The 27748-nt window shown below is 36.7% G+C and overlaps 2 protein-coding genes across 3 annotated transcripts in view; both read right to left on the reverse strand.

The window, feature by feature from the left end:
• The window catches only part of LOC141340851 (phospholipase D1), a 61654-nt gene that overhangs the window by 12386 nt on the left and 21520 nt on the right, over nucleotides 1–27748 (reverse strand). For both annotated transcript variants that reach the window (XM_073845940.1, XM_073845941.1), the window contains exons 14-18: nucleotides 5895–6104; nucleotides 2416–2668; nucleotides 1965–2093; nucleotides 904–1029; nucleotides 208–326 (exon numbers count right to left, since the gene is read on the reverse strand). In XM_073845940.1, the coding sequence (XP_073702041.1) occupies nucleotides 208–326; nucleotides 904–1029; nucleotides 1965–2093; nucleotides 2416–2668; nucleotides 5895–6104 (837 nt within the window). The remainder of the gene's footprint in view (nucleotides 1–207; nucleotides 327–903; nucleotides 1030–1964; nucleotides 2094–2415; nucleotides 2669–5894; nucleotides 6105–27748) is intronic.
• On the reverse strand, nucleotides 10909–26664 carry LOC141341139 (NACHT, LRR and PYD domains-containing protein 12-like). The gene is made up of 10 exons (XM_073846281.1): nucleotides 26573–26664; nucleotides 26377–26496; nucleotides 26003–26053; nucleotides 23634–25401; nucleotides 23360–23533; nucleotides 19332–19499; nucleotides 19085–19255; nucleotides 18159–18332; nucleotides 12002–12048; nucleotides 10909–11923 (listed from the first exon to the last, which is right to left on the reverse strand). Exons 1-10 carry the CDS (start codon nucleotides 26637–26639, stop codon nucleotides 11367–11369), a joined length of 3297 nt encoding a protein of 1098 aa, XP_073702382.1. The 5' UTR covers nucleotides 26640–26664; the 3' UTR covers nucleotides 10909–11366.

Consider the following 27748-nt stretch of genomic DNA (forward strand, 5'->3'; position numbering starts at 1 on the left):
ATAGAGCTATAAAGTTAATATAGAGCTCAGATAATTTTTTTATGATGCTACTAATTAAAATCTTTAGATTTTTGATATCTTGACAATTCTGAGTAGTCTTTTTCTCAAGAGAAACATCTAGGTAGCAAAAGATCTCCATTTCCTTTTTATTTAATCTTGTTGAAAAGAGAAACACTGAGATTGCTGAGATGGCATTTAATTTCCTACCTTTGTAAAGTTCCACCTCTGAATGAAATGTCGTGCAATATCCCTAGCAGCCTTCCCATGAATCAGCACCCCGATATCATGCCAGGGCATCCGTGGTGTCTTATACCTGTCAATGAAATCTTAACCAGAGAAAAATAAACAACTATAATCCATAATAACATTAGTCAAACCATTATACAAAGATGACAGGCAGGCCTTTTGAAGCCATCACAGTGTGGTCTTTCTCTTTCACCGTCATTGACAATGCACGATCGTCTTAAGAGTATTTCAGTACATTCATCTATCAGACTTCTCCATTCTCCTGCTGTGTCCTACCCAGTTGGCACTATGTGCAAAACCAGGACTTCACATTCACAAAAGCAGAGATGCAAAAATGAAGTTATCTCCCTCTGGCAAGAGAATAGAGATGGGAAAATAACCCCATACCGACTACAGAATGGGATTGTTGGAAACAACTTCTATGTCTTCTTTTCCTCACTCCTGTGTTGGTATTGCTTCATTTGATGAATTTGACTTAAGATATCAAAGAATGTGTAGTGCAGTTGTCAGTTTTGTCTTGTTTGCTAGTTTGTTTTTGTCTAAAGGCCTAAAGCGTTACTCTTTTGAAAGATAAATCGAAAAAAGATAGTTTGGCTGTTTGTGGGTTGTCATATTGCAGATATGCTTAATCTGGGGTTTAGTAAAACTGTTCCATACCATCAAAAGGCTTGTTGAGTTTGACCCAGTCTTTGAGGATGAAGTTGCAGTAGTCTTTGCCGTGCCAGAAACGAGCCTCTCCACAGAGTTCAGTACTGCCTATGTAACTTCTCAGTGAACTAGTCTCTAAAACAGACAGACAGAAATAAAGCATTACACAGATAAACTGTTATGATATCACAATTCATATATATGAAATATCAGCTTATGTTATGTCAGCTTCAGTGAACAAGGTTCCCTCCAAAAAATTCTGTCATTGACTATGACCTTCGTTCATCTTTGGAACAAAAATTAAGATTTTTTTGATGAAATCCAAGAGTTTTCTGACCTTCAATATAGACAATAATGCAACTGAAACCTTCTCAAATGAAACTCAACTAAAAATAGTTAATGTGGCATCAGTGGTTCAGCAGTATTTTTCTAATTTATAAAGCTACAAGAATATTTTTTGTGTGCAAAGAAAACAAAAATAATGACTTTATTCAACAATTCCTTCTCTTCTGTGTCAGTCTCTGCCGTGCACTGTGCCTTGTTTACAAGCAGAAGACGACACACATTTAACATAAAACAGTCTTCATAAACATGACTTGCAATTTTTTGCTAGGCCTTACTTATTTGAACCAGAATATACAGACGATGAACTAAGAGACATGGACATTATAAGCCAAAAGGCATGCATACATCGTGGTACTTTATGAATGCATAGTGAAGAAATTGTTGAATAAAGTTGAATATTGTTTTCTTTGTGGACAAGAAGTATTCTCGTAGCTTCATAAAATTACAGATGAACCACTGATGTCACTATTTTAACCATGTCCTTACTACCTTTCTGGGCCTTAAACCTGGTAGTTGCGTTGCTGTCTATGCATAGTCAGAAAGCTCTCAGAGTTCGTCAAAAATATCTTAATTTGTGTTCCGAAGATGAATAAAGGTCTTACAGGTTTGGAACAACATGAGAGTAAGTAATTAATGACAGAATTTTCATGTTTGGGTGAACTATCTTTTAAAGTGTCAGTATATACATGTCATACAGATGTGTTTGGTTGTATGTGTGTACTAACCGTAAGGCAGGGGGAGAGAGTGATGCAGACCGAGAGAGTACGAATCACTGGAATGCAGAGACAAGCTTTTGCTGTAACATTCCCGAGTGAGAGGTGTCCTGGAATTAAGACTATTCCTACTGTAATGCTCTACACACAGAATACACAGAAACACAGCCTCTGTTAAGTGCAGCAAAGCAGCTGTTCTATTCATGTCAGACTTGTATTACTGGACACTTTATAGTATTTAGGCACTCAAAGGTAAAGATTGTCATTTCTACACCACTATCAGCACTAAAAGGAAAGGTTTCTCATGACAAGTATTAAAAAGTAATAAAATTACTTTCAATTTAAATTAAATTAAATTTATAAAGAATATAAGTTTCACAAAATAAAAGAGAGATATAAAAAATCGAATTATATTTCAATAGCTTGGAGTCTGATGATATTTATTTTGTTGAATTTCTCTTACTGGACTCTGTTCCATCAGAGCTGTGGTGACTTTTCTCTGAGGGGGTTCTTAGCAGTCTTCCTGTGGGCAGAGTGAGGCTGTTTTCTCCCTGTTCCTCCACGAAGGGCAAAGTGAAGTTCGCACAGATCTCCCCTGGATCCTCCACTGAGCCTGAATCTCCCGCTCCCCCTGCTCCTCCTTCTCCAGCCTGAATTTCTTCAACCACCACATGAAATTTCATTTCCCCGCTCTCCTCCACCATTGTAACTGACTGCTACAGAACAAAAATGAACACATATATGTAACTCAGATAAGACCGAAAAGACATCATGCATTTTGTTATTTAATAAGCTGTGAAGCTAATAGCTGTATTCCAATAATACTAGTAAAAGCACTAAAGGGATAGTTCACTCAGAAATGAAAAGGTCTATCTGCATTTACTCACCCTCATTTTGATCCAAACCTGCGTCTTTTTTCCTCTGTGGAACATGAAAGAACATTTTGAGACATTTTGAGAAATGTCTTTGTGTTTTTTTGTCCATACAATGGAAGTCAATGGCCACCAAAACTTCTTCAAAGTATCTTCTTTAGTAAATAATGACCAAAGTTTCATTTTTGGGTGAACTATTCTTTATCTTTTAACTTAACTGAAACATTTCATTTCACTTTAGAAACTTTAGAAATACATGACTCCCGGTTTATATACAATGCTATTAATTTCCATGACTTATCTATTTCTAGATTTCACATATTTAACATTTCTAGTTTTTCCATTATTGTGGGAACACTTACACTTAAACAAATATTACCATCTGGGCACCTTTAGTATAGTATTTTGAACACACCATCTCACATTTATTGCATGCAATGCATAAAACGTCTGTCTGCCTTGATTCTATCTACATTGTCTAGTATTTATTTATTTTTTTAATGGACTGAGAACTCTTTAGTCTAAACTCTCACTGGTGCACAATCCAGGGCCAAACAACCAAGACAACCTTTCCCACACACACTCTGAACCATTAAAAATCCTTGTTATCTATATGGCTGATATGTTAGGCTAGCTGTCAGCACGCAGTACACAAGGAGCGGTAATGGCCACCCGTGCAGCATCAGCCCAGGGAAGCTATGACTTAAACGACAGTGTAAGTGACTCCAGTCTGCCGCGCGGAGTCTGAACGAGGGTAAAATGCCCTCTGATGTGTGCGAGTTAATGGCTCATGGGGGATCATAGTGCCCTCGACTTGACAAATGGCAAATGTCAGAGCACTATTCTCCTGGTGGGCATAATTTTATTAAGTGCAAATATCACTGTGCTCCTTAGGAGACGTTTTGAAAGGTTAGACCAACAGCTGTAACAGTTTCATGTATATTAGCAAAGATTTTACAGTTGAGGAGCCCCGCATTGATAGATACAGTCACTCAAGCATGCTAAGAGAAGCCCCTTAGTAAATGCAATAAGTGCCGTCATCTGGGTTCAAATCATGTTTATTTAAAAGCTCAGACCCATATTTAATGACACAATGGCAGGCAGGTAGGCAGCAGGCCGGGAGAGGTGGCATATAGACGAAATCAAGCTCCCATTTAGTGGCCCCAGTCATTTGTTGACTCACTCATCCATGCAGGGCCTTTATGTTTAATGCAGCTCTCAGGGGGGAAGGAAAGGCCCAGCGAGAAGGACTAGAATTATCAACCACAGGCCCTTCAAGGGTGCCCCAGATGCTCCGTAATTGCAATTTTACGTTTGCTCGTTGGAAAAAGAAAAGAATAAGAAGGCAGAGGCCCTGAATCGCCCGCCACAAAATCAATCTCAGTAAGCACGCAACTGAAATGCAGTTTGGGCCGGTCCTTTATGAGTGCCATTGTTAGAACGGCTACACAATATAAATCACTACAATTTTAATTTAGGTTAGCTGGCAATGCTTTCAAGTATGAATCACAGATCAATACAATTACTTCATAACATAACACACAAATAAATATGCAGTTGTCCTATAGATTCATTTACATTACATTTTAATGAGTAGCTTTAAAGCATTGTTATTTTCAATACTGATTGGCGCATCAGTACACATGTTCAGAGGAGGCTTTAGCAGGCATCTGTCAGGTGCATGTTGACTTCCCCCATTGAGGTCTTTGACAGATATCAGAAACACCCAGCTGGCAATATGCATGGCATGTTGACAAACATTGCAGGGCCACTGTGGGCTATCACTCTCAATGGGTCACATTTACAAGAAGTTTATTCCTGTCCAATTCACTTATGCCTCTGTGCCTCTGAGAAGTGATACCATCTATTACTGATTTGCCTTCTCTCTATGTAAATAACTAAGAAATAACAAGGATTTATATTTTCAAATTTTTATTGTTATTCCAATTAATATAAAAAAAAAGAATCTTAAACAGCACAAGTGTTTTTAACACTGATAATTACGGCTGGGTTTTGACACAAGAATTCTGATTCACAAACCTGCGATTCGATTTTGATTTGTTTTTAAACATTTAGAAGGTGGTTGTCATAAAAATTTGACAGAATTATTCAAACATAAATGAAATATTCAAGAACAGAAATGGCACATATATTTAGAGTTCATTGTTCAAGTTTTTATCTAATGAGATCATGGTCACCAAATGTTTTTTTCTGAGGTAAATGTGACATTACGTGACATTGTTTAAAAGCTGTTATATTGACGTCTTTCCGCGATGTTGAAACACTGATTACATGAGACAGGATACAGATTTCTGTAAATTGTAATATTTCTTTTACCATACCTTCAGTTGTTTTATTTATGTTTATTTTATGCTGAAACTGGTATTAAAGCGGAGGCGATGATCAGTTCACGCGCCGCTTCTCTTAACCTGAGGTGCTACAGCAATCTGTTGCTCCACATTAAACAGCGCCAAAACACCATTTATTGTATGAATACTGTAATAAAATGGACAGAATTTGAAATCTGACACTTTGTTTTATATTAAAAGTAACAAAGCTTATTGCGATTTTTGAAAACAGGCTTACTTGGGATTTAGGAATCAATATCGTTTTGTAAAAATGAGAATTAATTAAAATTGAGAAATCAACATTTTTTACCCAGCCCTACTGATAATATTAAGAAATGTTTTGTGAGCATCAAATCAGCATATAGAATGTTTTCATAACGGGTCATCAATCAGCCATATTGGTGGCACTGAATGTAAACAATGCCACTGAACCGGGCGAAACGCACAAATTTTGCTGATTATTGCTGCTGAAAATGGTCAATAATTGTCATGATTTGGGTTGTACTAATCGGTCAGACCGGGAAAACATTTGGAGTACTATAGACTGCCAAAAGTTATAACAAATCAAGGAGAAAAGTGCCAAAACTATCTGGGGAACAAAAGGCATTTTTTAAATTGTAAAAATATTTGACAATATATACATTTTGACTGTATTTTAATCAAATAAATGCAGCCTTGGTGAGGCTTATGTACAGAGTAGTGTATAATAGTGGTGGTCTTACATGAGTGAGGCTGGGGGATGGAGCAGGACTGTGCTGAGGGCTTCTTCTCACACTTCCCACATCAGTCAGTCGGTGTTGGGAATCGTCCCATCTTCCGTAGGCCAGGTCAATCCCTCCCAGGAAGGCGAGTGACTGGTCAATCACCACCGACTTCTCGTGGTGAGCCCACAGCAATGCTGTGGAGGGCATATGATCGGGGTGTCGGATGACCTGTCAATCAACAGTGATGGGCAGCTCGTCAGGGTCCTTTTCTTAACAGCACAAGACGTTGCACAATTCTTTATTAAAGAACAATGAAGACTGAAGTTAAGTTCAGAATACTACAGTTCTACAGTTTTCGTACTATATCTTGTACATTTGTTGTGTACAATATTACATTTATCCACTGCAGTTCCCTCAAAAACATTAATATATATATACTTTTTTTTTGTCCTTTGGCCAGATCAGAAATGACAGGAAGCGAAGTGGGAGAGAGATGGGGGGGCGTAATCAGAAAAGGTCCGCGAGTCAGGATTCAAACAAGGGACACCTGGAGCGCAATGGTGCTGTATGTCGGCACGCTGCCCACAAGGCTATCGGCGCCGACAGAAATTAATGCTTTTTATAAAAGATTTGGGTAACACTTTATAATAACTATCCGTTATAACTAGTTAATAGATCATTAATAAACTGTTAGTTAATGGGTTATAAATGACTTGTTAAATAACAGTTAATAGTTTGCAAATTATTTATAACTGTGCCTTATAGATAGGCAATAGATAACTTACAAACTGTTAGTTAACAAGTTATAAATGACTTGTTAACTGTATTTTAATGATTTATAACTATACCTAATAAATTAGTAATAGATCATGAACAAGCTGTTAGTAAATTACTTACTAAAGACTTGTTAAGTATCAGTTAATAGTTTATATATGTTATTGGGACGTTATTCTAAAGTTGCAACTATTCTTCATTTATGAACTGTTAGTAAATGAGGAATAGTTGCAACTTTAGAATAACGTCCCAATAACATACATAAGCTAATAACTGACACTTAACTAATATATTAACTCACACTTTACAGATCAGTTGTTCATAGTTTGTTAACCATCTACTAATACCAGTGAATCTTTGTAGAACAGCAAATGGATGGGACAAGTTCAAGCTACAGAAATTTGATGTGATATTTAAAATATAAAATTTTTGTACCTCAACCTTGTTCCACCCATAGGCTTTTCTGTGTACTGTATTTTACCAAAGAAACTCCACAGATGAAATGTTGAACATTGTGTTTAATGTATAGAAACACACATACTGAGCCATCACATGGCAGAACAGCAGTATACAACAGAATACAAACCCATGAGGTTTGGGCACTTTATCTTGATCAAACATCTTTAATAAAAAGATAGCAAACAGTCTTGCTTACCATCACCATTGTTGTCCATGTGCACAGCATGGTCCACAGGTGTAGCTTTCTTTTTACTGGAAGTACAAAAAAGTGCCCAAACCTCATGGGTTTGTATTCTGTTGTATACTGCTGTTCTGCCATGTGATGGCTCAGTATGTGTGTTTCTATACATTAAACACAATGTTCAACATTTCATCTGTGGAGTTTCTTTGGTAAAATACAGTACACAGAAAAGCCTATGGGTGGAACAAGGTTGAGGTACAAAAATTTTATATTTTAAATATCACATCAAATTTCTGTAGCTTGAACTTGTTCCATCCATTTGCTGTTCTACAAAGTTTCACTGGTATTAGTAGATGGTTAGCAAACTATGAACAACTGATCTGTAAAGTGTGAGTTAATATATTAGTTAAGTGTTAGTTATTAGCTTATATATGTTATTGGAACGTTATTCTAAAGTTGCAACTATTCCTCATTTACTAACAGTTCATAAATGAAGAATAGTTGGAACTTTAGAATAACGTCCCAATAACATATATAAACTATTAACTGATACTTAACAAGTCTTTAGTAAGTAATTTACTAACAGCTTGTTCATGATCTATTACTAATTTATTTGGTATAGTTATAAATCATTAAAATACAGTTAACAAGTCATTTATAACTTGTTAACTAACAGTTTGTAAGTTATCTATTGGCCATCTATAAGGCACAGTTGTAAATATATAACAAATTATTAACTGTTATTTAACAAGTCATTTATAAATCATTAACTAACAGTTTATTAATGATCTATTAACTAGTTATAACGGATAGTTATTATAAAGTGTTACCAACGCTTTTTCCTAAATATCAATAAAGATATCTGAATATTGACAGAAATACAGTTAGCATTACACCAAACTCGATCGCAAACTATCACTCGGTGTGTGAATTATCATCTATTCTGTCCATTCAGTTTATTAACAGAACAAATAAACACATTGGACACGAGAATTATAGGTTTTGTTTGGATATTTACATATCTAATTTATCTGAGAGAAATTAAAAGCAATACACTCGAATCCTGGCTTGAAGAAGAATAACAGCCCAACGGTCTGTTCAATTTGGAACAGTGATGAGTAAATGTGGTTGTCCAGACAGCCTAAGCACAACTTTCATAGATGGCCCTGAACCGTGGTAGAATGGCAACATTATGACAATGTAGTAACAACCTGACGACACAACGTAGAACCAACAACCTTTTAGCCATGTTGTTACAATGTTGCTAAAAGGTTGGCTACGTTGAGGCAACGTTCTGTGTTTGTTGGGCAGACGAACAGTGCTCGGAGGGGGTTGGGTCACTTTAACCGTTAGTCCTTATGAATCTGTTTCTGAATTATGACAATGTATATAAAAACTAACTAAAAATATTGCACTATGGGTCGAAAATGGATAAAGTTGGCAACATTTTTACTTACCGCATCAATAACTCTTTCACCATCAAATTACACGTCTTTCGAATAACAGTAACGTAAACAACCAGCTAACGTTAACAAAAAATAAATAAAAAAATACACTGTACCATCAAATGAAACCTAAATTTTAAACTTTTTGAAGATTTTAAATGACTAACATTACCGTTACTGATCAGAGCCAACGTTTAAAACACTGATTTAACAATTTAAAAATATTCCTTATGCTAGGACTCAAATATTAAAGAAGTAGTAGTAATGACCAAAAAATAAAACATGTACTTTTCCTGCTTATTTTTGCCTCACATCGAAGACAGAAGCTGAAGGTCGAGTGATAATCCTTACGCGCGCACAGAAACCCCACTGCGTGCTTAGTGGAGAATGTATTCTTGCGCTAGGGCGAGAATTCCTTTAGTTCGAATATTAAATTCTTAATTTTTGTAATTTAAATATCAGCGTATTAATTATATTATTATTATTGTGGTCAGTCAGCGACGGTAGCAATGAAAGTGATTCTTTTGCTCGAATTGATTCTTTCGCATAGAACATTTTACGAACCGGTTCAAAAACTGATTCACAGATTCGCCAGCTCTTTTACGGAAACATGCAATTACTTACATACAAAACATATAATATCATTAATAATTATATAAAAATATTTTTTATTTAAGTCAGCTTACTTCACGAGTTACTGAAACTGCTTAGAATAAGCTGGCAGAAATCTGTTCTGACTCATATGTAACTCTCATATGTAAGACTCAAAACTGTGCCTTGTCCGTCTCCATCTTTCTTGAGTTGCGCTGCGTTTGTTCTCCCGCTCATCAAGCAATCAGTAGTTTCAGGTGCGCGATCCCCTCCTTCCCTCCACACATTTTTTTTTTTTAATTAATTTATTTTATTATTATTTATTTTTACTCAGTAGCGGATAATATTTAAAATGTAGTTAAGTACAATACTGAAATCAAAACATACTTAAGTAAAAGTAAAATTACAAAATTTAAAAGTTACTTTAAAAAGTAGAAGTACACAAAAAAACTACTCAGTTACAGTAACGCGAGTAAATGTAATTCGTTACTTTCCACCTCTGCTTATAGCCCTTTCCTGACTTGTGAGTAGCCATAATGCGCAGCCGCAGTTCCTCAGTGAGCTCTTTGTCTTACCCATGACTGTCCACAAACCAACAGCAGAGAGCATCTGTTTTTCACCTGTTGAGTTGATTAAAACAGCTGTTCCCAAAGAATCGGGGTAATTGGGATGCTTTAGAACAGCTTGGACTATTTGGAACAGTATAGAACTTTGGATTTTCCCATAGACTGTGACAGTTTAACAGTTTAACAGAGCGATATTAAACTTAAAAAAGCTGACTGATCGAAAATACGTTAAGGACTAGCACACATCCTCCAAATGCATCTACATAAACCCGCGCTTGCTCTGTCTTGTCTGCACGCACTCACCTTCTAATGGACTTAATGCTGGATCTTTAAAATCAAATACCGGAACGCAAAAATCCAAAATCTGATTCAAATTAAGCACTGGTGGAAACGGTAGGCTACAATTAATTAATTCGTTATGAATAAATTATTTAACAACAACCATCCCTCACCCTCGCCCCCCACAGATGATGTCATTGTACATCGCGATGTTTCACATTAGACATTGTACGATGCCAAATTGGTCGACATCGCCCAACCTTACTCTCAATCTGAGGTGAAAGTCATCTGTGCAAACTAGAACTTACATTTCTTGTAGCTTTTTGAAATTAGAGACAAAACAGTGTATAGGCCTAAATAAGATTTGGTGGGCTTTTATTTTGTAATTCCACATCAGAAAGTCCTGAAAATGTGCTGCTAACACTGTGGCAAGGTGCACTCTCAATCTGAGGTGAAAGTGATCTGTTCAATCTAGAACCTTTATTTTTATAGCTTTTTTAAGTATAGGCAAAACATTGTATATTGGTGAGCTCTAATTTTGTAATATCACAACAAATTGTCCTTAAACTGGCTGCTATCACTATGGCAAGGTGCACTCTCAATCTGAGGTGAAAGTGGTCTGTGAAATCTATAACTTTCATTTTTATAGCTTTTTGAAATTAGAGTCAAAACAGCATATGCGTCAGATTTAGGTGGGGTTTTATTTTGTAATTGCATATCAGATAGTACATGGAACCACTGCCTGGATGTCAAGAGGCTTCTACATTGTGAACTGGGACGAAGTGGGTCCAGAGGTGTGTAATGGTCCCTGATAGCACACGTACATCTCGGAGACGTCTATTTGACGTCTGCATTTACATCTGGAAGACATCTGCTAGACGTAGTTTGCTCATCTGCAATACATCTATTGGGCGTCTCCTATCAGATGTCAAATAGACGGCTATTAGATGTCTTTAAGATGTTTATGAATTAGAATGTATGTAAAACTGACATCTTACAGACAGCAGATGCTTTCCAGATCAAGAGATCTTTAACAGACATCTTGCAGACGTGCGTGTGCTATCTGGGGTGTAAGTATATTTTTTGTGCACAAAAATATGTAAATATCTAAAGACTTATTGCGTGCTTTTCACCTTTATTCCTCTAGGTGGCAATGTTTTATGGACAAAAATGACTTGATGATGACGATGATGTTTCACTCATAATTATCAAAGGCATTTATGTCACACAGAGACACTGAGCAGTTCAAATGATATACCCCAAATCCAGCATAGAGGGGTTCTGCAAATGTGTTGTTGAATGTGTGTATGTGTGCAAGTGTGTTTGTGTCTGAGACTCTGTAAAAGGACAGAATGCCAGCCAACACATCCAAATACACTCCTAATCTATTAGAGGAGTGTGAAAGAGCAGAGATGTCAATTGAATTGTTATTATGACGGGCAATGAACTTGGATTCAGTGCACAACAGGCTCCAGGATATTTTATTGCGTCCAAACATACAGTCACGACTCCTTCCTTTCCTGCCTATTCCTTTATATGTCACTGATATAACAGCCTCAGCTCCAGTCCATTCAGCCTCCCAGTAACAGCGTCCAGTCAGACTCTCTCTACACAGAATCTGATACACATCAAATCTCTCAGGATGATCAGGATATGACTGATCTTTTTCCATATATGTCACTTTTCTGTTCTCCTCAGACAGTATGAGCTCATTGTTTGCCGTGTTTGGATCCAGTGTGAGAAAACAGCCATCTGTACTCAAGAACAAAGACATTTTTAACACAACAGCTACTACCGAATTCTGTGTGTGCACATGTGTGTTAGACGTACATTTGTTTAGTCCTGCTGTAATCCTGGATTCTCCTCCATGATCCACACTATAAAACACAGTGTCACATTCAATCAGTAAACAAACACAAAAATATATTATATTTTTAATTATGATTTTGGCTTTTAATAATTACGAAAACAAGAAAAATCGAGATAAAACATGCTTTTAAGATACTAGCAAATAGCAATATGCTAAACATGCTAGAAAACTCAGAGATTTACATTAATTAAAGAGTTTGAAGAAACTTCAAGAAACTCTCACACTTGTCGGTGCGATCTTCTATCACGGTTGTATGTAGAAAATGAAATAAAACTAAATTTCTCATTTCTGTGTATAAATAAGTATAAATACACTGCGTTCCAAATTATTATGCAAATTGTATGTAAGTGTCATAAACACACAGTTTTTTGTTTTTCAATTAAACTCATGGATGGTATTGTGTCTCATGGCTCTTTGGATCACTGAAATGAATCTCAGACACCTGTGATAAATAGTTTGCCAAATGAGCCCAATTAAAGGAAAAGTACTTAAGAAGGATGTTCCACATTATTAAGCAGGCCACAGGTTTCAAGCAATTATGGGAAAGAAAAAGGTCTCTCTGCTGCCGAAAAGCGTCAAATAGTGCAATGCTTTGGACAAGGTATGAAAACATTAGATATTTCACGAAAACGTAAGCGTGATCATTGTACTGTGAAGAGATTTGAGGCTGATTCAGAGCACAGACAGGTTCGTGCAAGTAAAGGCAGAATGAGGAAGGTTTCTGCCAGACAAATTCATCAGATTAAGAGAGCAGCTACTAAAATGCCATTACAAAGTAGCAAACAGGTTTTTGAAGCTGCTGGTGCCTCTTGAGTCCCGCGAACATCAGGGTGTAGGATCCTCCAGAGGCTTGCAGTTGTGCATAAACCTACTATTCGGCCACTCCTAACTAATGCTCACAAGCAGAAACGGTTGCAGTGGGCCCAGACATACATGAAGACTCATTTTCAAACAGTCTTGTTTACTGATGAGTGTTGTGCATCTTTGGATGGTCCAGATGGATGGAGTAGTGGATGGAACATGTCCCAACAAGGCTGCGACCACAACAAGGAGGTGGCGTTTTTGGCCGGAATCATAGGGAGAGAGCTGGTTGGCCCCTTTAGGATCCCTAAAGGTATTAAAATGACCTCGGCAAAGTATGTCGAGTTTTTGACTTAGCACTTTCTTTCATGGTACAAAAAGAAGAACTGTGCCTTCCGTAGCAAAATCATCTTCATGCATGACAATGCACCATCTCATGCTGCAAATAATACCTCTGTGTCATTGGCTGCTATCTGCATAAAAGATGAGAAACTCATGGTGTGGCCACCATCCTCCCCTGACCTCAACCAGATTGAGAACCTTTGGAGCATCCTCAAGCAAAAGATCTATGAGGGTGGGAGGCAGTTCACATCAAAACAGCAGCTCTGGGAGGCTATTCTGGCATCCTGCAAACAAATTCAATCAGAAACTCTCCAAAAACTCACAAATTCAATGGATGCAAGAATTGTGATAGCGATATCAAAGAAGGGGTCCTATGGTAAGATGTAACTTGCCCAGTTAGGATGTTTTTGATTGAAATAGATTTAGATTTCAGTAAATATGACCACCTAATGCTGCAAATTCAGCAAATGCCCATTTTCAGTTCTTTACAACCTATACAATGTTTTAACTCTGTTGTGCATAATAATGTGGAACAGTGCATTTTCAGTTTTTTTATTTTTGAAATAAATACTGTTATCATTAGGAGGTTTGTTCAATAAAATTCGAATTATACCCTAATGGTTGATGACTTAAAAATTATACTGACTGTCATTTGCATTGACTAATTATGAAAACCAGAGAAAGATATCATTTGCATAATAATTTGGAACGCGGTGTAAACTTAATAAAATCCACACGGGGTAATACAATCAAGGAAATCCAGACAGAATGACGGGAAAACGCAACCAACATAACGTTAAAGGTGCCATAGAATGCATTGATACAGTATTTTAAATTGTTCTCTGACATCTTCATAGAAGGTATATGGCAGAGAAAAGGGCAAAAATTCTCAAGAAACGGTTTTACAGGTCCATTTACAACCCTAGAATTTGTCCCTAGAATGAAATGGTCAGTTATTGCCTTATTTGGAAGGTTCATGAATAATAATGAACTCTGCTCTGATTGGCTTTTTCACAGAGCGGCTCATTTCCGTAGCTAAGTAGCACATGGAGGAAAATACATATTTAATCACAGAGCTTACAACTGAATATAAAAAATTGTTCAAATTAAATTTTTGCGCAAGTGCACTTGTTAAATAAAGGTGGACTGTGTAAAACACTTGTAGGAGTTATTACATAACAATTAAATGTGTAAGTGTGTAAAAGGTAGGGGATGATGCCCTCCTTTTAGAACAGTGCATTTATTTTAAATTAGTAACAAATCTTTCTAATTCCTTTATCACAAAATTATAATACTGGCACCGTTTTGAAGAGAAACTGGCTCTTTTTAAATTCTCATTTTAACCCATCTCATCATCTCTTGTATGAGTTTCTAATGTTTTTTGTGCAGTTCTAAACATTAATAATTTATGTGCAACCGGAGCTAATGGTGGAAGTCACACTGCAGGACTGTGTGCCAAATTTTCTGACACTGCCAGAATTTCCTCAAAGGTAAAATCTGATCACAACAGTCATTAATTCGCTGTAGATGAACATTTCAAACTATCGATTAAAGACTACAGATTTTAGCCTAGGATTATAGGAATCTTTTAGAATTTGTGAAATTTGTCCCAAACAGCCAAATCATACGTTGCGAGCCTTGCTTTACACTTGATTTAAAATCAATTTTTGCAAACTTTGATTTAAATGGTGCTGATTGTTATGAGAATAATTGTCATATTTTCATTTTCATAGTATCATTTTGATGCATTTACAAGTGTTGGCAGTCAAAATTAACACTCCTGAATGATAGACATTATTTTTGCGACAAACAACAAAATATAATGTAAATTAAAAATATACAGTGTTTTCAAAATGTTTAAATTGCAGTGTACAGCATTAATTATAAGTGGGTAGAATCCATAGCTCAATATTCATGAGTATTTTAAATAAGCTACTCTTATGCTTAAGTAGATTTTTGGACAAGTACTTTTTACTCTACTTACACTACATTTTTGGAATGTAATGGTAGTTTTAATTAAGTATATTTTTCTGTACTCTTTCCACCACTGCTGCACACCTGTAGGTCTTTATATTGTGGAACTGAGACAGCATTTAGTCTCAGTCACCATTAATTTATTTTATAGAAAAGATGATGTACTGATAGTAAAGAGCGACTCAGGCTGTTAGTCTGGCAACATGGAACAACAGATGAAACTGTCATTTTTTAGCATTTTTTTGCATTTAGTGAGGTCTCTGGCATGCTGGCCAGCTCAGAAAAGCAACAACAACAACAAAAGCATGCAGCCAGTTTGTTATGGGCTGTCTGAGTCTGAAATGGTTAAAGAACATGCACAAGATATATTGGCCTATAATTTATTTTTTTGTACATATATTTTTGAATGCATGGGTGTAAATGTCTTCTCTATATTTGGCTGTTTACTATGATTTATATACTTCAGAAATGTTATCATAAAAATTTATGTTTTTGTAAATGTTTAATTGTATACATGACAATGACAACTAAATGTGATGTTTAAAAAACATTAAAGGAACCATATGTAGGATTGTGGCCAAAACTGGTACTGCAATCACTTTCAAAATACTGTATCCCCATCCCCTCTCCCTCCCCCTGACTTGAGGTTGCCAGCTAAGCTGCAGGATCCAGCAGCATGAACATATCGCAAAAATTTAATAATGGCGATTAGCAAAAAATATTTCATAAAGATGTACTGTAATACCACATTTCAGTCGGAACATAGGTTGTTTTCATACCCTGCTAGTGGTGCGATATAAAGCTTTTTATGAACGCATTTAGCACAGGCGACCGTGGAAATTGCACTGTGTACGGAAGCGAAGTTAGCCACACATAGATGCAACTTACCTGTTAAGGAGAAAATTAGCAACGTTGGCGTATGTCTTCAAATCCTTCTCCGTTTTCAGTTGCCTCCATCTTTCAAAGGCATCTCCTATACAAATCCTTGTTTTATTTCGGACTTTGTCATGACGTATTTCGGATTCATAACGAGGTCTTTTAGGTTTCGTAACATTAAACATGTTTTATCCGACACCGTTCGTAGCTGTAACTAGAGCAGAGCTGGCAACCCGGATGACGAAACTCTACTGACTTTGTGATTAGTAGATAGCTGGAGGGTGGAGCCTCAGACCAAAACACAAAATGACAACAATAACATCAGTTGTGGGCTGCAACTTTCACTTTTAAATGACAATATCCTGGCCGGACCACTGTTGTCAGTGATATAAGTATTTGAAATGAACATGATTTCTTAATGTCTAGTGACATGTCAGGGCCATTTTATGATTAACTGAAATAAATTTCTTACATACGGTTCCTTTAAATATGTAGGCTGATTTATTTAAGTCTTTGAGATTTTAGAAACAAGTAGAAAGTATTGTGTTTATTGTGTTGTGTATGTTGTTGAATTTGTTTTTGTTGGACCAGTTTAGCTAAAATTTCACTCCCTAGGCAGAACTGCCATGTTTGTTGGTTTGGCCTTGCCCCTCCTAAAGCCACTTCTTGAGTTATTTAGTTTAAATTAAAACTGATCTTGGTGTTTGTGGTGCTGTGGCATGGCTTAGACTTGTGTTTTTCAAATCTGTTATATAGCTGTGTCCAGAGCCGGCCCAAGGCATAAGCGAACTAAGCGGCTGCTTAGGGCCCCGTGGCCACCAGGGGGCCCCCAAGAGTACATGAAATTACATCGTTTTTTAATTTTTATTTATATATGTATAATATTTCAATGCATATCATATTGGTAATGAAATCCATTATTCAATAAAAAAAACAAAAAAAAACAACGCAATATTATTTTAACTGGCTGCTGCATGGATGCATGCACAGTTGGAGTATAGGCCTAACAGCCATACGATGCCTGACTGAGGTAACTTAAATTCATTGAAGAAGCAGCGTCACTGCAGCAAAACAATTAATAATGTCACAAAAAAGGACATATCTTTCTGGTGCAGAGAAAAGAAAAAGTAAAAAATCAGAGGAAGAGAAAAAACAGCAAGATAAAGGTAAGTAAAAAAATGAGTATAAACTAAACGAGGCTAAATTGCAAGCTAACCTTAGCTGGCTAGTTAATTAAGCAAACAAGAAAGTTAATGTTTTTTTTAACATCCGCAAATTTAAGCTTTGCAATATTAATATATTATAATACAACATATTACTTAGCTGGATTAAGATTCAAGTTTTTGCATTCTGTGTAAAAATAACTTTCCTAGATTATATTTTTGTAATAAAAATAAAAGTCTGTTTTATAACTTTGGTACTGATAACAGTTTAACATTACTTACATTGGCCTACGTTTGGAGTCTGTGTTATTATATCATTATGTCTTAATGTTTTAGGTGTACAGATGGCTTGCTGCCATATATATATTTTTCATATAAAAATACCCTGTTTGTATTTGACTAATTTGTAGTTCTTTGGTATTTAGCTTTTATATTTTATTATTTTTTATATTATTTATTTTATTTGTAGTTGATTGTATTGCACTTTTTACATGTTGCAAAAAAAAAAATACAGTGGTTAAAGTGTTTACAGTAAGAGCATTGCCTACTAGTTTATTTTGCTACTTTTCAGTACCACATTAAGTATGCCAACTGGTACTGCAAGACTTTGAATGTTAAAGTGCAAATTAACACCTGACTACTCCTGTGGGTTTGCTACTGTTACAATAAAAGATCATAGCAAGGGTAAAAACATTGGTATGATGTAAGCAACATAGCTACAAAAAATAAAATTTATATTGGGTGTGTTAGATTTATAGTGTGCGAATAATAAAGGATTGACAATAATTAGCCATATTGGTGGCACAGAGGGGCCCCCAAATAAAATTCTGCTTAGGGCCCCCTGAAGGCTTGGGCCGGCCCTGGCTGTGTCCTATAGAAACCCATAGACTTGTATAGATTTACATAGAGACACAGGGGAGTTCAAATAATACAACCGAAAAACTTTCCCTGCTCAACATACCTGAGTTTGTCCAGTCTGTATTTTGGATCCTCAAGTTTTTCAGAAAGAAGCTTGACCCCTGATTCTCCTGGGTGATTGTAGGTCAGATCCAGCTCTCTCAGGTGTGAGGGGTTTGAACTCAAAGCTGAAGCCACATAACCACACCCTTCCTCTGTCACCATACAGCCAGACAATCTACAAACACCAGCAACAGTCCACATGACATTAGTTTGGAAATCAAACATCACTACATAGTAATTTGTAATGTGGCTCTTGATTTTATTATTATTTATTTCTTTGCTTGGAGGCAAACATATCAAAAATGGGCATGGAAATATAATCTATGGGAGTTCACATTGGCCAATACACATTAGCCGCTTTTCCACTGTCGGGCCAGTGCGAGCCGGTGCTAAGAGCGTGCCGGGCGGGGCCAATGGCCTCGAGTCACAAGCACTAAGGCCAAAAGTAAGCTGCGTTTCCACTATCGAGCCAGTAGCCTCACTGTGCAAACCTAAAGGCACGATCAGGCCCCGGAAGTGACAGTGGAAACGTGACTGGCCCTGGCACGCACTAGCACGCCCGCTTTTGGCCCGACAGTGGAAACTCGGCTATTGTGAAAAAAATGTTGTCTGCAATCACAGACAGTCGCATTCAGAAAAGATCAGTTTTCTCAGAGGATCACTGAGTTTACTGAAAAATGGTAGGTAATTTGCTCTGGAATTATTACAAAGGTTGTGTTAGAAAAACAGACATGGCAGGATCAGACAGGATTGAAATCACAAAATAAGTGTCTGTTAAACACAAATTTCTCTAACAACCTCCTGTAAAACTAGTACCATCCAAATAGGCTTTAACATTCATTTGTGTTTAATGAATACAGTGTTATGCTTCACTCTCAAACTAAATGTGGTACCATGTTGTTAATTGATTTATGGAAAATAATTAACCTCAGTATCTCCAGATTATGGTTTCTCTTCAGTCCATCAGAAAGCAGCTTCACACCTGAATCCATCAGGTCATTGTTACTCAGGTCCAGTTCTCTCAGACAGGAGGCTGACAATTGTAGAACTGATGATAAACTCTCACAAGATTGAGCAGTGAGATTACATATGGAAAATCTGAACAAGAAAAATACAGTTAATATTACATTTAAACAGTGTGAAGTTAATGCAAAAAAAAAGTTTCAAATCAAACCTCAGTATCTCCAACTGACACTTTGGACTCTTCAGTCCATCAGAAAGATGCTTCACTCCAGAGTCCAGCAGGTCATTGTTACTCAGGTCCAGCTCTCTCAGGACAGAGGATTGTAGAGCTGATGACAAACTTTCACAGGACTGAACAGTGAGATTACAGCCACATAGCCTGTGAAGAGCACAGAGATGTAAAACCATACTTGAGTAAAAATATGGATACCTTACAGTAAAAATTTATCCACTTCTTCTCCAGTTCCAAAACAACTTGAGTAAAATTCTTAAGAGTATCTGATTTTTACACTACTTAAGTATTTTATTTATACTAAATATAGGCTCAAAGAAGCACTAGTCAAAGAGACATGCCGGTGAAAAACTGCAATGTTGTAGAGAAGCTGGGGAAAACAGGCAGAGGCAAGGGGTTAATGTGCAGGAATGTTATTGTAAACCTAGAGCAAACAATAAACCACAGGGAACAAAGAACATAATTATGGGCAAACAGAAAACTATTACATTCAACATCTCACACAGAACTAAAATACTAGGGCTATACACACACACACACACACACACACACACACACACACACACACACACACACACACACACACACAGGAGACTAATCAAGGGGAACCAATAAACAAACTGACTACAAACACAACAGAAGACAGAAAATGACATAAGTCTCTATAAAAGTCTCCACAGAGAAGATCTGTGGAAAGAGCAATCATGTCCATTTTCTAAAAACAAAATAAAACTGAACATCTCAAAATTGCAAAAAACAAACAAACAAACAAAAATACTATATCCTTCAAAAAGGTATCTTCAGTATAGAGGATAAATAAAATAATATTAAGTAAATCTTATCATTATCATGTCCTCATCTCATATATAACTTAATATTACTTAGTAACACTTTCTTTTGCAGTCAAATGAAAATTACCAATTTGCAAAAGTCAAAGTCAGCTTTATTGTCAATTCTGCCACATGTAAAGGACACACAGAGAATTGAAATTGTGTTACTCTCAGACCCTTGGTGGATAACAGATAACAATACAAAAAGTATAATTTTAAAAATATGAATAAAAAAATATAAGTACATACAATTATACATATAATATAAAAAAACAAATACAATATACAAGTAAAGGCACACCAGTGCAAACCATACAGAGTAGTGCAAATGCAGACATTTAGTGCAAATAGAGCTTGTATGATAAAGTGATAAAGAGCAGCCTTGAATGGACAAGAGTCTTATGAGGTAGACCTCATGCTACTCGTAGTCTACGTCATAAGACTCTTGTCCGTTTAAAAGAAACTAACTAACAGAATGCATAGTTGATGTAAGAAATTGGAGGGCTAGTAATTTCGTAGTGCTAAATTCAGAAAATTCAGAGGTATTATTTATTGGACCAAAAATCTCTGCATGTAGTAACCTAAAACACTGTCAAACACTTAATGGCTGCTCTATGAATTCTTTGTCATCAGTTAGGAACATAGGTGTGATATTTGATAGCAATCTTTCATTTGAAAAACATGTTTCTAACATTTGTAAAATCAAATTTTTCCATCTTAAAATATATATAATCTAAAATATGACCTATGCTCTCAATGTCAAATACAGAAACGTTAATTCATGCATTCATGACCCCAAGGTAGATTATTGTAATTCTTTGTAGGGTGGTAGCTCTGCAAATTTAGTTAAAGGTGCACATAAAATGCATTGAGAGAATATTTTTAATAGAGAATATTTTTTAATAGTCATCTCTCCATTTATGTGGTGAGTAAAATCTTATGTACAGGCTACCGCTAGCGTTAAGCTAACCATGCCCCTTCAGTGGTTTTACTGATGTACTGACGTTACTGATGATTGGGCAATGCAAATGTTGGGGGCGTAACTATTACGCCTCTGGACTGTTTCGTAACAGTCGGTGTTGTGTTGGAATTTGCATACACTTAATTTATATAAGAAGTAGGAAACGATGGTGTTTAAGACTCACAGTATGTTATGTCCATGTACTGAACTGTTATTATTCAACCATGCCAAGGTAAATTCAGTTTTCCATTCTATGGCACATTTAACTGCTGCATTTTGGTCCAGCTGGAGTTTGAGTTCTTAATAGAACTAGGAAGTAATAACCATATTAACCTGGTTCTGTCAACTCTGCACTGGCTCCCTATTAAAAATCAAATACATTTTAAAATCTTACTGATTACTTATAAAGCCTAAATGGTTTAGCGCCTTCATACTTGAGCAAGCTCTTATCACATTATATGTCCTATCTGTCCACTGTGATTTCAAAACTCTGGCAATATAATATACCTAGAATAGAAAAATCAATTGCAGGTGGCAGATCCTTTTCATATTTAGTGCCCAAATTCTGAAACAATTCACTTAGCATTGTTCGGAAGGCAGACACACTCTGTCAGTTTAAATTTAGAGCAAAATAGCATTACAAAATTCCAGGTTTTCCAGGATGCTTGGAAACCCAGCTTGTTTTATAATTGGGTTTTCAAAAAATATACATTGCCTGCCTTGTTACCCTAAAGAGGCCATCGGATGCAAAACTCACTTTTACATGTTGTTTGAAAATTAATGTGTGTTGGCAGTTTGTGTACACAGCCACACTACAATGATAAAAATCCACCCAGTGTTATTTTTTTTAATCTTTAAAAGTAATATCCCCTTTTTAAAATCAGGTCATTCTCAGCTTCTTGTCATTGTGATGGCACACTGACAGATGGCACTCCCACGATAGTAGATTGACAAGAGCGCCTTACCTTAGACTAGAGAGAGCAGAGAAAGACTCTAATTGAGCGATTGAGGTGTTCTGTTGTTGGATGTAATAATTAACATAGCAGTAGTCATTTACTCCCGACATCTGAGCCACTTAAGACGCACAGGACAACTGTCACAAGGACGGTCGGAGACGAGCGGATCCATTTGCAGCATTTATTAATACAGGCAATCAAACACAGGGGCAGGCAGAAATCGTAGTCAAACACAGGCAAAAAGGTCGGGGCAGGCAGCGAGAATCACACACAAGAGGGAGTCCAGGAATCAAAACACAGGAAATCAAACACGGGAAGAAACGCTCAGAATGTAGCCGGGGCAATACAAGACTTCGCAAAGTGGCTGTGTGTGTGAGAAGCTTATAAGCAGTCAGTGTGATGAGGAACAGATGTGTGCAGCAATCAGTGCAGTGGGTCACGAGGAGCAGGTGTGAGCAGTGATTGGTGCAGTGGCTTGTGGGGGATGAAGTCCATGATGTGTAGTGCAAGAGTTTGTGATGACAGGACGACGGAGGCTCAAATCGTGACAACAACGTTACTTTTTTTAAAAAAAAGGAAAGCACAGATCCCAATTTACATATGCATCTGTGTTTTTGTGTGAATCATTCATGATGCAGCTTCACCCACGGAAGAAGTGAGTATAAGGGTTTTTTATGCATCTTTGCAAATGGCCTTTCTTAATATTGTACTTGTTGGCAAGTTTCGCCAATAAACGTGGCTAAACGCAGCTAAATGCGGCTAAAGTAAACATTACAGCTTGTAATGCCTCATCAGAGAGGGGCGAAACTAGCACAGCTCATTTGCATTTAAAGGGACCATGCGATAAAATGAACTGGTATTTTGCAGAGCTGATTTTGACAAGGTAAAAGGGTGTTTTTTTACACTACTATTGAGAATTTTTAACCAAAGTATATTAGAGACTTTTCATTAAGACCCTAAAGAATCATATGAACATGTGGAAAATGGGCAACCGATAATCCCTTTAATGAACAACACAGATACATTTATTCTACAATATCGACAGGACAATCCGCTATCTCTAATTATAAAATGCCAATTCTTCCACATATTTTAACTTGTAAATACATAACTTGGGTCTTTAACGACCCAGCATATCATTCTCTATCCTCTCTCTCCCTACCTTTTATGCTATTGTAGCAGTTAGAGATAATAATGATTGGTGAAACATCCATGCATTTAAGGGTTAATATAGTGATTAAGTTAATGTGAATGTCAGACCTCAGTATTTTCAGATGACAGTGTGAACTCTTCAGTCCTCTATAAAGCAACTTCACTCCTGAATCCTGCAGGTCATTGCAACTGAGGTCCAGCTCTGTCAGATGGGTGTTTGAAGATTGGAGAGCTGTAGATACAGTTTCACAGCATGTTTCATCAAGACCACAGCGGTCAAATCTGCCAAACAGAAGGTTTATGCTGATTATTTTTTTGATGTTCAGTGTTTCTGCAACTTATTGTTTTACAACATCAAACAGCATTCAGTAAAATTACTTACAGGGCTTTTCTGCAGCCTCTCACAGCTGGAACAAGTCTCTTGTAGTTTTCTTGTAATGTCGTGAACCTTTTTGGGTTGAACTCATCCAGCACCTTCTCTGACATCAGCAGTATGTAGGTCAGCACTGTGCACATTGAAGATGAGAGTTTTCTATCTGGATGTTCATTTGAACTGACATATCTCTGGATTTCCTCATATAATGAATTATCTTTGAGCTCAAGTAAGCAGTAAAATAGGTTAACTGAAGTTTCATCTGAGATAATGAACCCATCGTGTACTCGTTTAATGTATTGAATTGTTTGTCTGATGCTCGTTGTTGTGTCTTCAGTGTGTGTGGTCAGGTCTTTGAACACCTTTTGACTGGATTCCAGTGTAATGCCCATCAGAAACCTCAGAAACAGGTCCAGATGTCCTTTTGGACTCTTCATTGCTTTAACAATAGCCTTCTGCAGTAGCTCTTGCAATGTGACATTTTCTTGTGGTTCATCAAAGAAAAACTGCAGCTCCTGCATGTTCTTGTTCAGGTAGCAGAGGAACACATGCACTGCAGCAAGAAACTCTTGAACACTCAGATGCACAAAGTGGAAGATCTTTGTCACATGCAGTCCATATTCCTTCTTGATGAGCTCAGCAATCATTCCTGTGAACTCAGTATCTTTAATTACGTCAATACCACATTCTTTTAGGTCTTTTTCATAGAACACAACAGATTCCTTCTTAAGCTGTTCAAACGCCAGCTTGGTTAGCTTCAAAATCATGTCTTTATTTAGTTGTAAGTGCTTTGCCCATTCTCTTTCTTCTTCTTCTTCATATTTCTGGTTCTTCATGTTCAACTGTATCAACAGAAAGTGAATGTACATTTCAGTGAGTGTTGTGCTGATGTTCTCCTCACTGTTTTCAAGTACTTTGGCTGTGATCCAGCAGAACACAGGAATGTGGCACATGATGAAGAGACTACGAGACGTCTTAATTTGTAAGATGATTCTAGAGGCCAGAGTCTTATCTGGGATTTTCTTTCTGAAGTACTCCTCCTTCTGTTGGTCTGTGAATCCTCGCACCTCTGTGAGTAAGCCTACATACTTAAGAGGGATCTGATTGGCTGCTGCTGGTCGTGAGGTCACCCAGACAAGAGCTGATGGAAGCAGATTCCCTTTGACCAGATTTATGAACAGCACATCTACAGTTGATTTTTTCTCAACAAAGTTTATTGATCTACTTTTAAAATTCAATTGCAGGCAACTCTCATCAAGTCCATCAAATATAAATGCTAAATTGCATTGTTTATACAGCTTTGTTTTCTCTAGGTCTTTCAGTTCAGAATAAAATTCCAGCAGAAAATCATGGATACTGAAATCTTCATTTGGCATTGTGTTAATCTCTCGGAATGGAAGCAGGAACACACAATGTATATCCTGATTGGCTTTTCCTTCTGCCCAGTCCAGGATAAACTTGTGCACAGAGACCGTTTTTCCAATGCCAGCGATGCCCTTGGTGAGCACAATCTTTTTCTCATTGTTTTTCCTCAGTTCAGTAAATATATCATTGCATTTGATTGGTTTGCCCTGTGTTTGATTGTTCTTGAAAGCATCATCAATCTTCAGAATCTCATGTTCCCGATTCACATCTTTCATATCTCCCTCTGTGATGAAGAGTTCTGTGTAAACCGCACTGAGATGTACTTCACTTTCATCTATGCCCTCAAAAATATGTTCTGCTTTTTTCTTCATGAAGGATTTGTGAGTTTTCAAGAATTTTTTTAGAATAAAATCTGTTATAAAAGATGATTAGTTTAATAAAACATGAGTAAAAAAACTATAATATAGACAAAGATAAAGATAAAAGTACCACCAAATACAAAGATGGTGCACATATAATACTTTAATGGGGAAATGGGAAAAAATGCAATGCGCAGTATGGTGGAAATTTTAATGCTATTTGAGCAGAAGAAAAGCTTTGGAGAATTTGATGTTTTACTTGTATGACAGAAATGGCTGCACGACAGCCATTTCAAAGATGGCTCTCATGTATGTAGGCATATATATAAAGTCATCGAGACATATTTACGAATGCCTAAATTGCAATGCCTAATTTGTTGATCCTGTATAGAGGATATGGTTTCAGAAACAACTGGAAAGCATTATATCTTTGTATATAAGGTATACTGGCATGGTCTTTGCTGGTCACATATGATGTTTGACTTAAGTTTTTGGCTATTGAGGAGGTCAGTGGTGCGGTCTGGTTAGATCTGCTCCCAACCCTAACCGTGCAACTATTGTCATTGCATAGCAGTATTTAGATTTAGGAAGGCTTTGAAAAATCTTACAGCAACTGTGATTTATAACTGATAAATACAACTAATAAAACAGCACCTTGTTTTTCAGAGTGTTTCTCTACCATCTCTGTCTCTGAGAATTTTTTTTCTGTAAGAAGAGAGAAGAGGAGGGAATGTAAAAAATGTGAGACAAAATATACATATACTGTACATAAAAGAAAATATGGCATCACTTAGTTTTAACTAGCTGCTGCTTATTACTAGTATATTTGCTTTTTATTAGTAATTATAAAGCAGCAAATTGCAAGTTAATTTAGGGAAAGCTCTTATATAATTGTGAAGTGTTATCGAAAATACTGTAGCTAAAGCTAGTCTGCCTAAGAACTTTAATAGGAATAGTCACAACCACAGCTTTATTTTACATATCAAGCTATTAACTGACTGCTAAATGCACTTCTACTGTGATAATACCATTTCCTGCATTGTTGAAGATGATGGTAACTGGGCCTGTGTTTCCAGTGAGTACAGGAGCATTTACAATTGCTCCCATACGAGCATTGATTTCAGTGTTAACACTGCTGCTCATCAAGACTGGAATACAAACAAAGAGATCAATTACTTTTCCTGAATGACAACTTAACACTACTAATATTCTGTTCTTCATTACCTTGCTTGTGTTTCAGCTTTTCTTCTTCCTGCTCATCTAGCGAGTCAAAATGCTCAACAGATGCCATCGTCTTTTACTTACTCACTGCTGTAGGACAGGAGGAAAAGGGTCTTTAATGGTAATTAAAAAAAAATATTTTGTGTCATTAAAATGTCTCTGTATGGATGTATTATTAACTATATTTAAAGAAAAAATAATGTTGGGTCTCATTCACTAAAAATCATGTAAAATAACAAAATGAATAGGTGAAATTGTCACCAAAAAAGCCTGCTAATTCACAATGTGTGTACGCACATTAATTAGTTCTAAACCAATTGTTCTGGGGTGCGTTTCCCGTACAATGACATAACTGGCTGGTTAACCTCCATAGTACGATGCATTGTTGTGGAAACGAACTAGCTAGTCACCAGTGTTTCCCGAACACGGTCGCATCTCCGTCGTTTGAACCTCGTTAGTTCAACAACTTAGGGCCGTTGTTAATGACGTCACCGAGTAATAACTTCTGCTATTTAACTGATTAGGGTCTCTCAAAATATGCAGCTATATTGAACATGGCACCTAATTACAAATTTACTATTTTTGTTCCCTGTCATTTCGCTTTATTTGATGTTTGATTCATTGCGCGTTCTCTCTTACGTCATACTCCGGGGTTCCCTCAGTCATTTGTGCACATGCGCACTATTCATAAACAACGCTTATAAAGGACGCACAAAAATACATAGAGTAAAACGCATTTATTTTTAGATAAAATTGAGGATATAGATTGTACTGCGTGTTAGCTTGCAAACTGTGACCAAGAACATAATTTATTAAGCCCAGATGTGTTACTAAGAAGCAACAATGCTTCTAACCACAGGTCAAGAGCTGTAGTTCCAACCAAGTAAGTTTGTGACGCTGTTTGTGAATGTTCGTTTGAACTATGGTGTTGGGAAACACCCAATCATTGAACTATGTTGGTGACGACGGAACTTGCAACCATAGTTGGCTAACGATGCTTTTGGGAAACGCACCCCTGAACGGTTTCTTGCATATAGTTGTGTAAATAGTGTCCTATGTGAACATGTTCTGTATTTATTTTCCCTGGGAATTTATTTTCTTGAAAATTGTATTTGAATGGACATTGAATAGTTGAATGAGCTATAGTTGCCAGTTGGCAAATATGTTGTATGGACCCCT

This window comes from Garra rufa, chromosome 8 (assembly GCF_049309525.1).
Source record: "Garra rufa chromosome 8, GarRuf1.0, whole genome shotgun sequence".
Classification (NCBI taxonomy): Eukaryota; Metazoa; Chordata; class Actinopteri; order Cypriniformes; family Cyprinidae; genus Garra; species Garra rufa.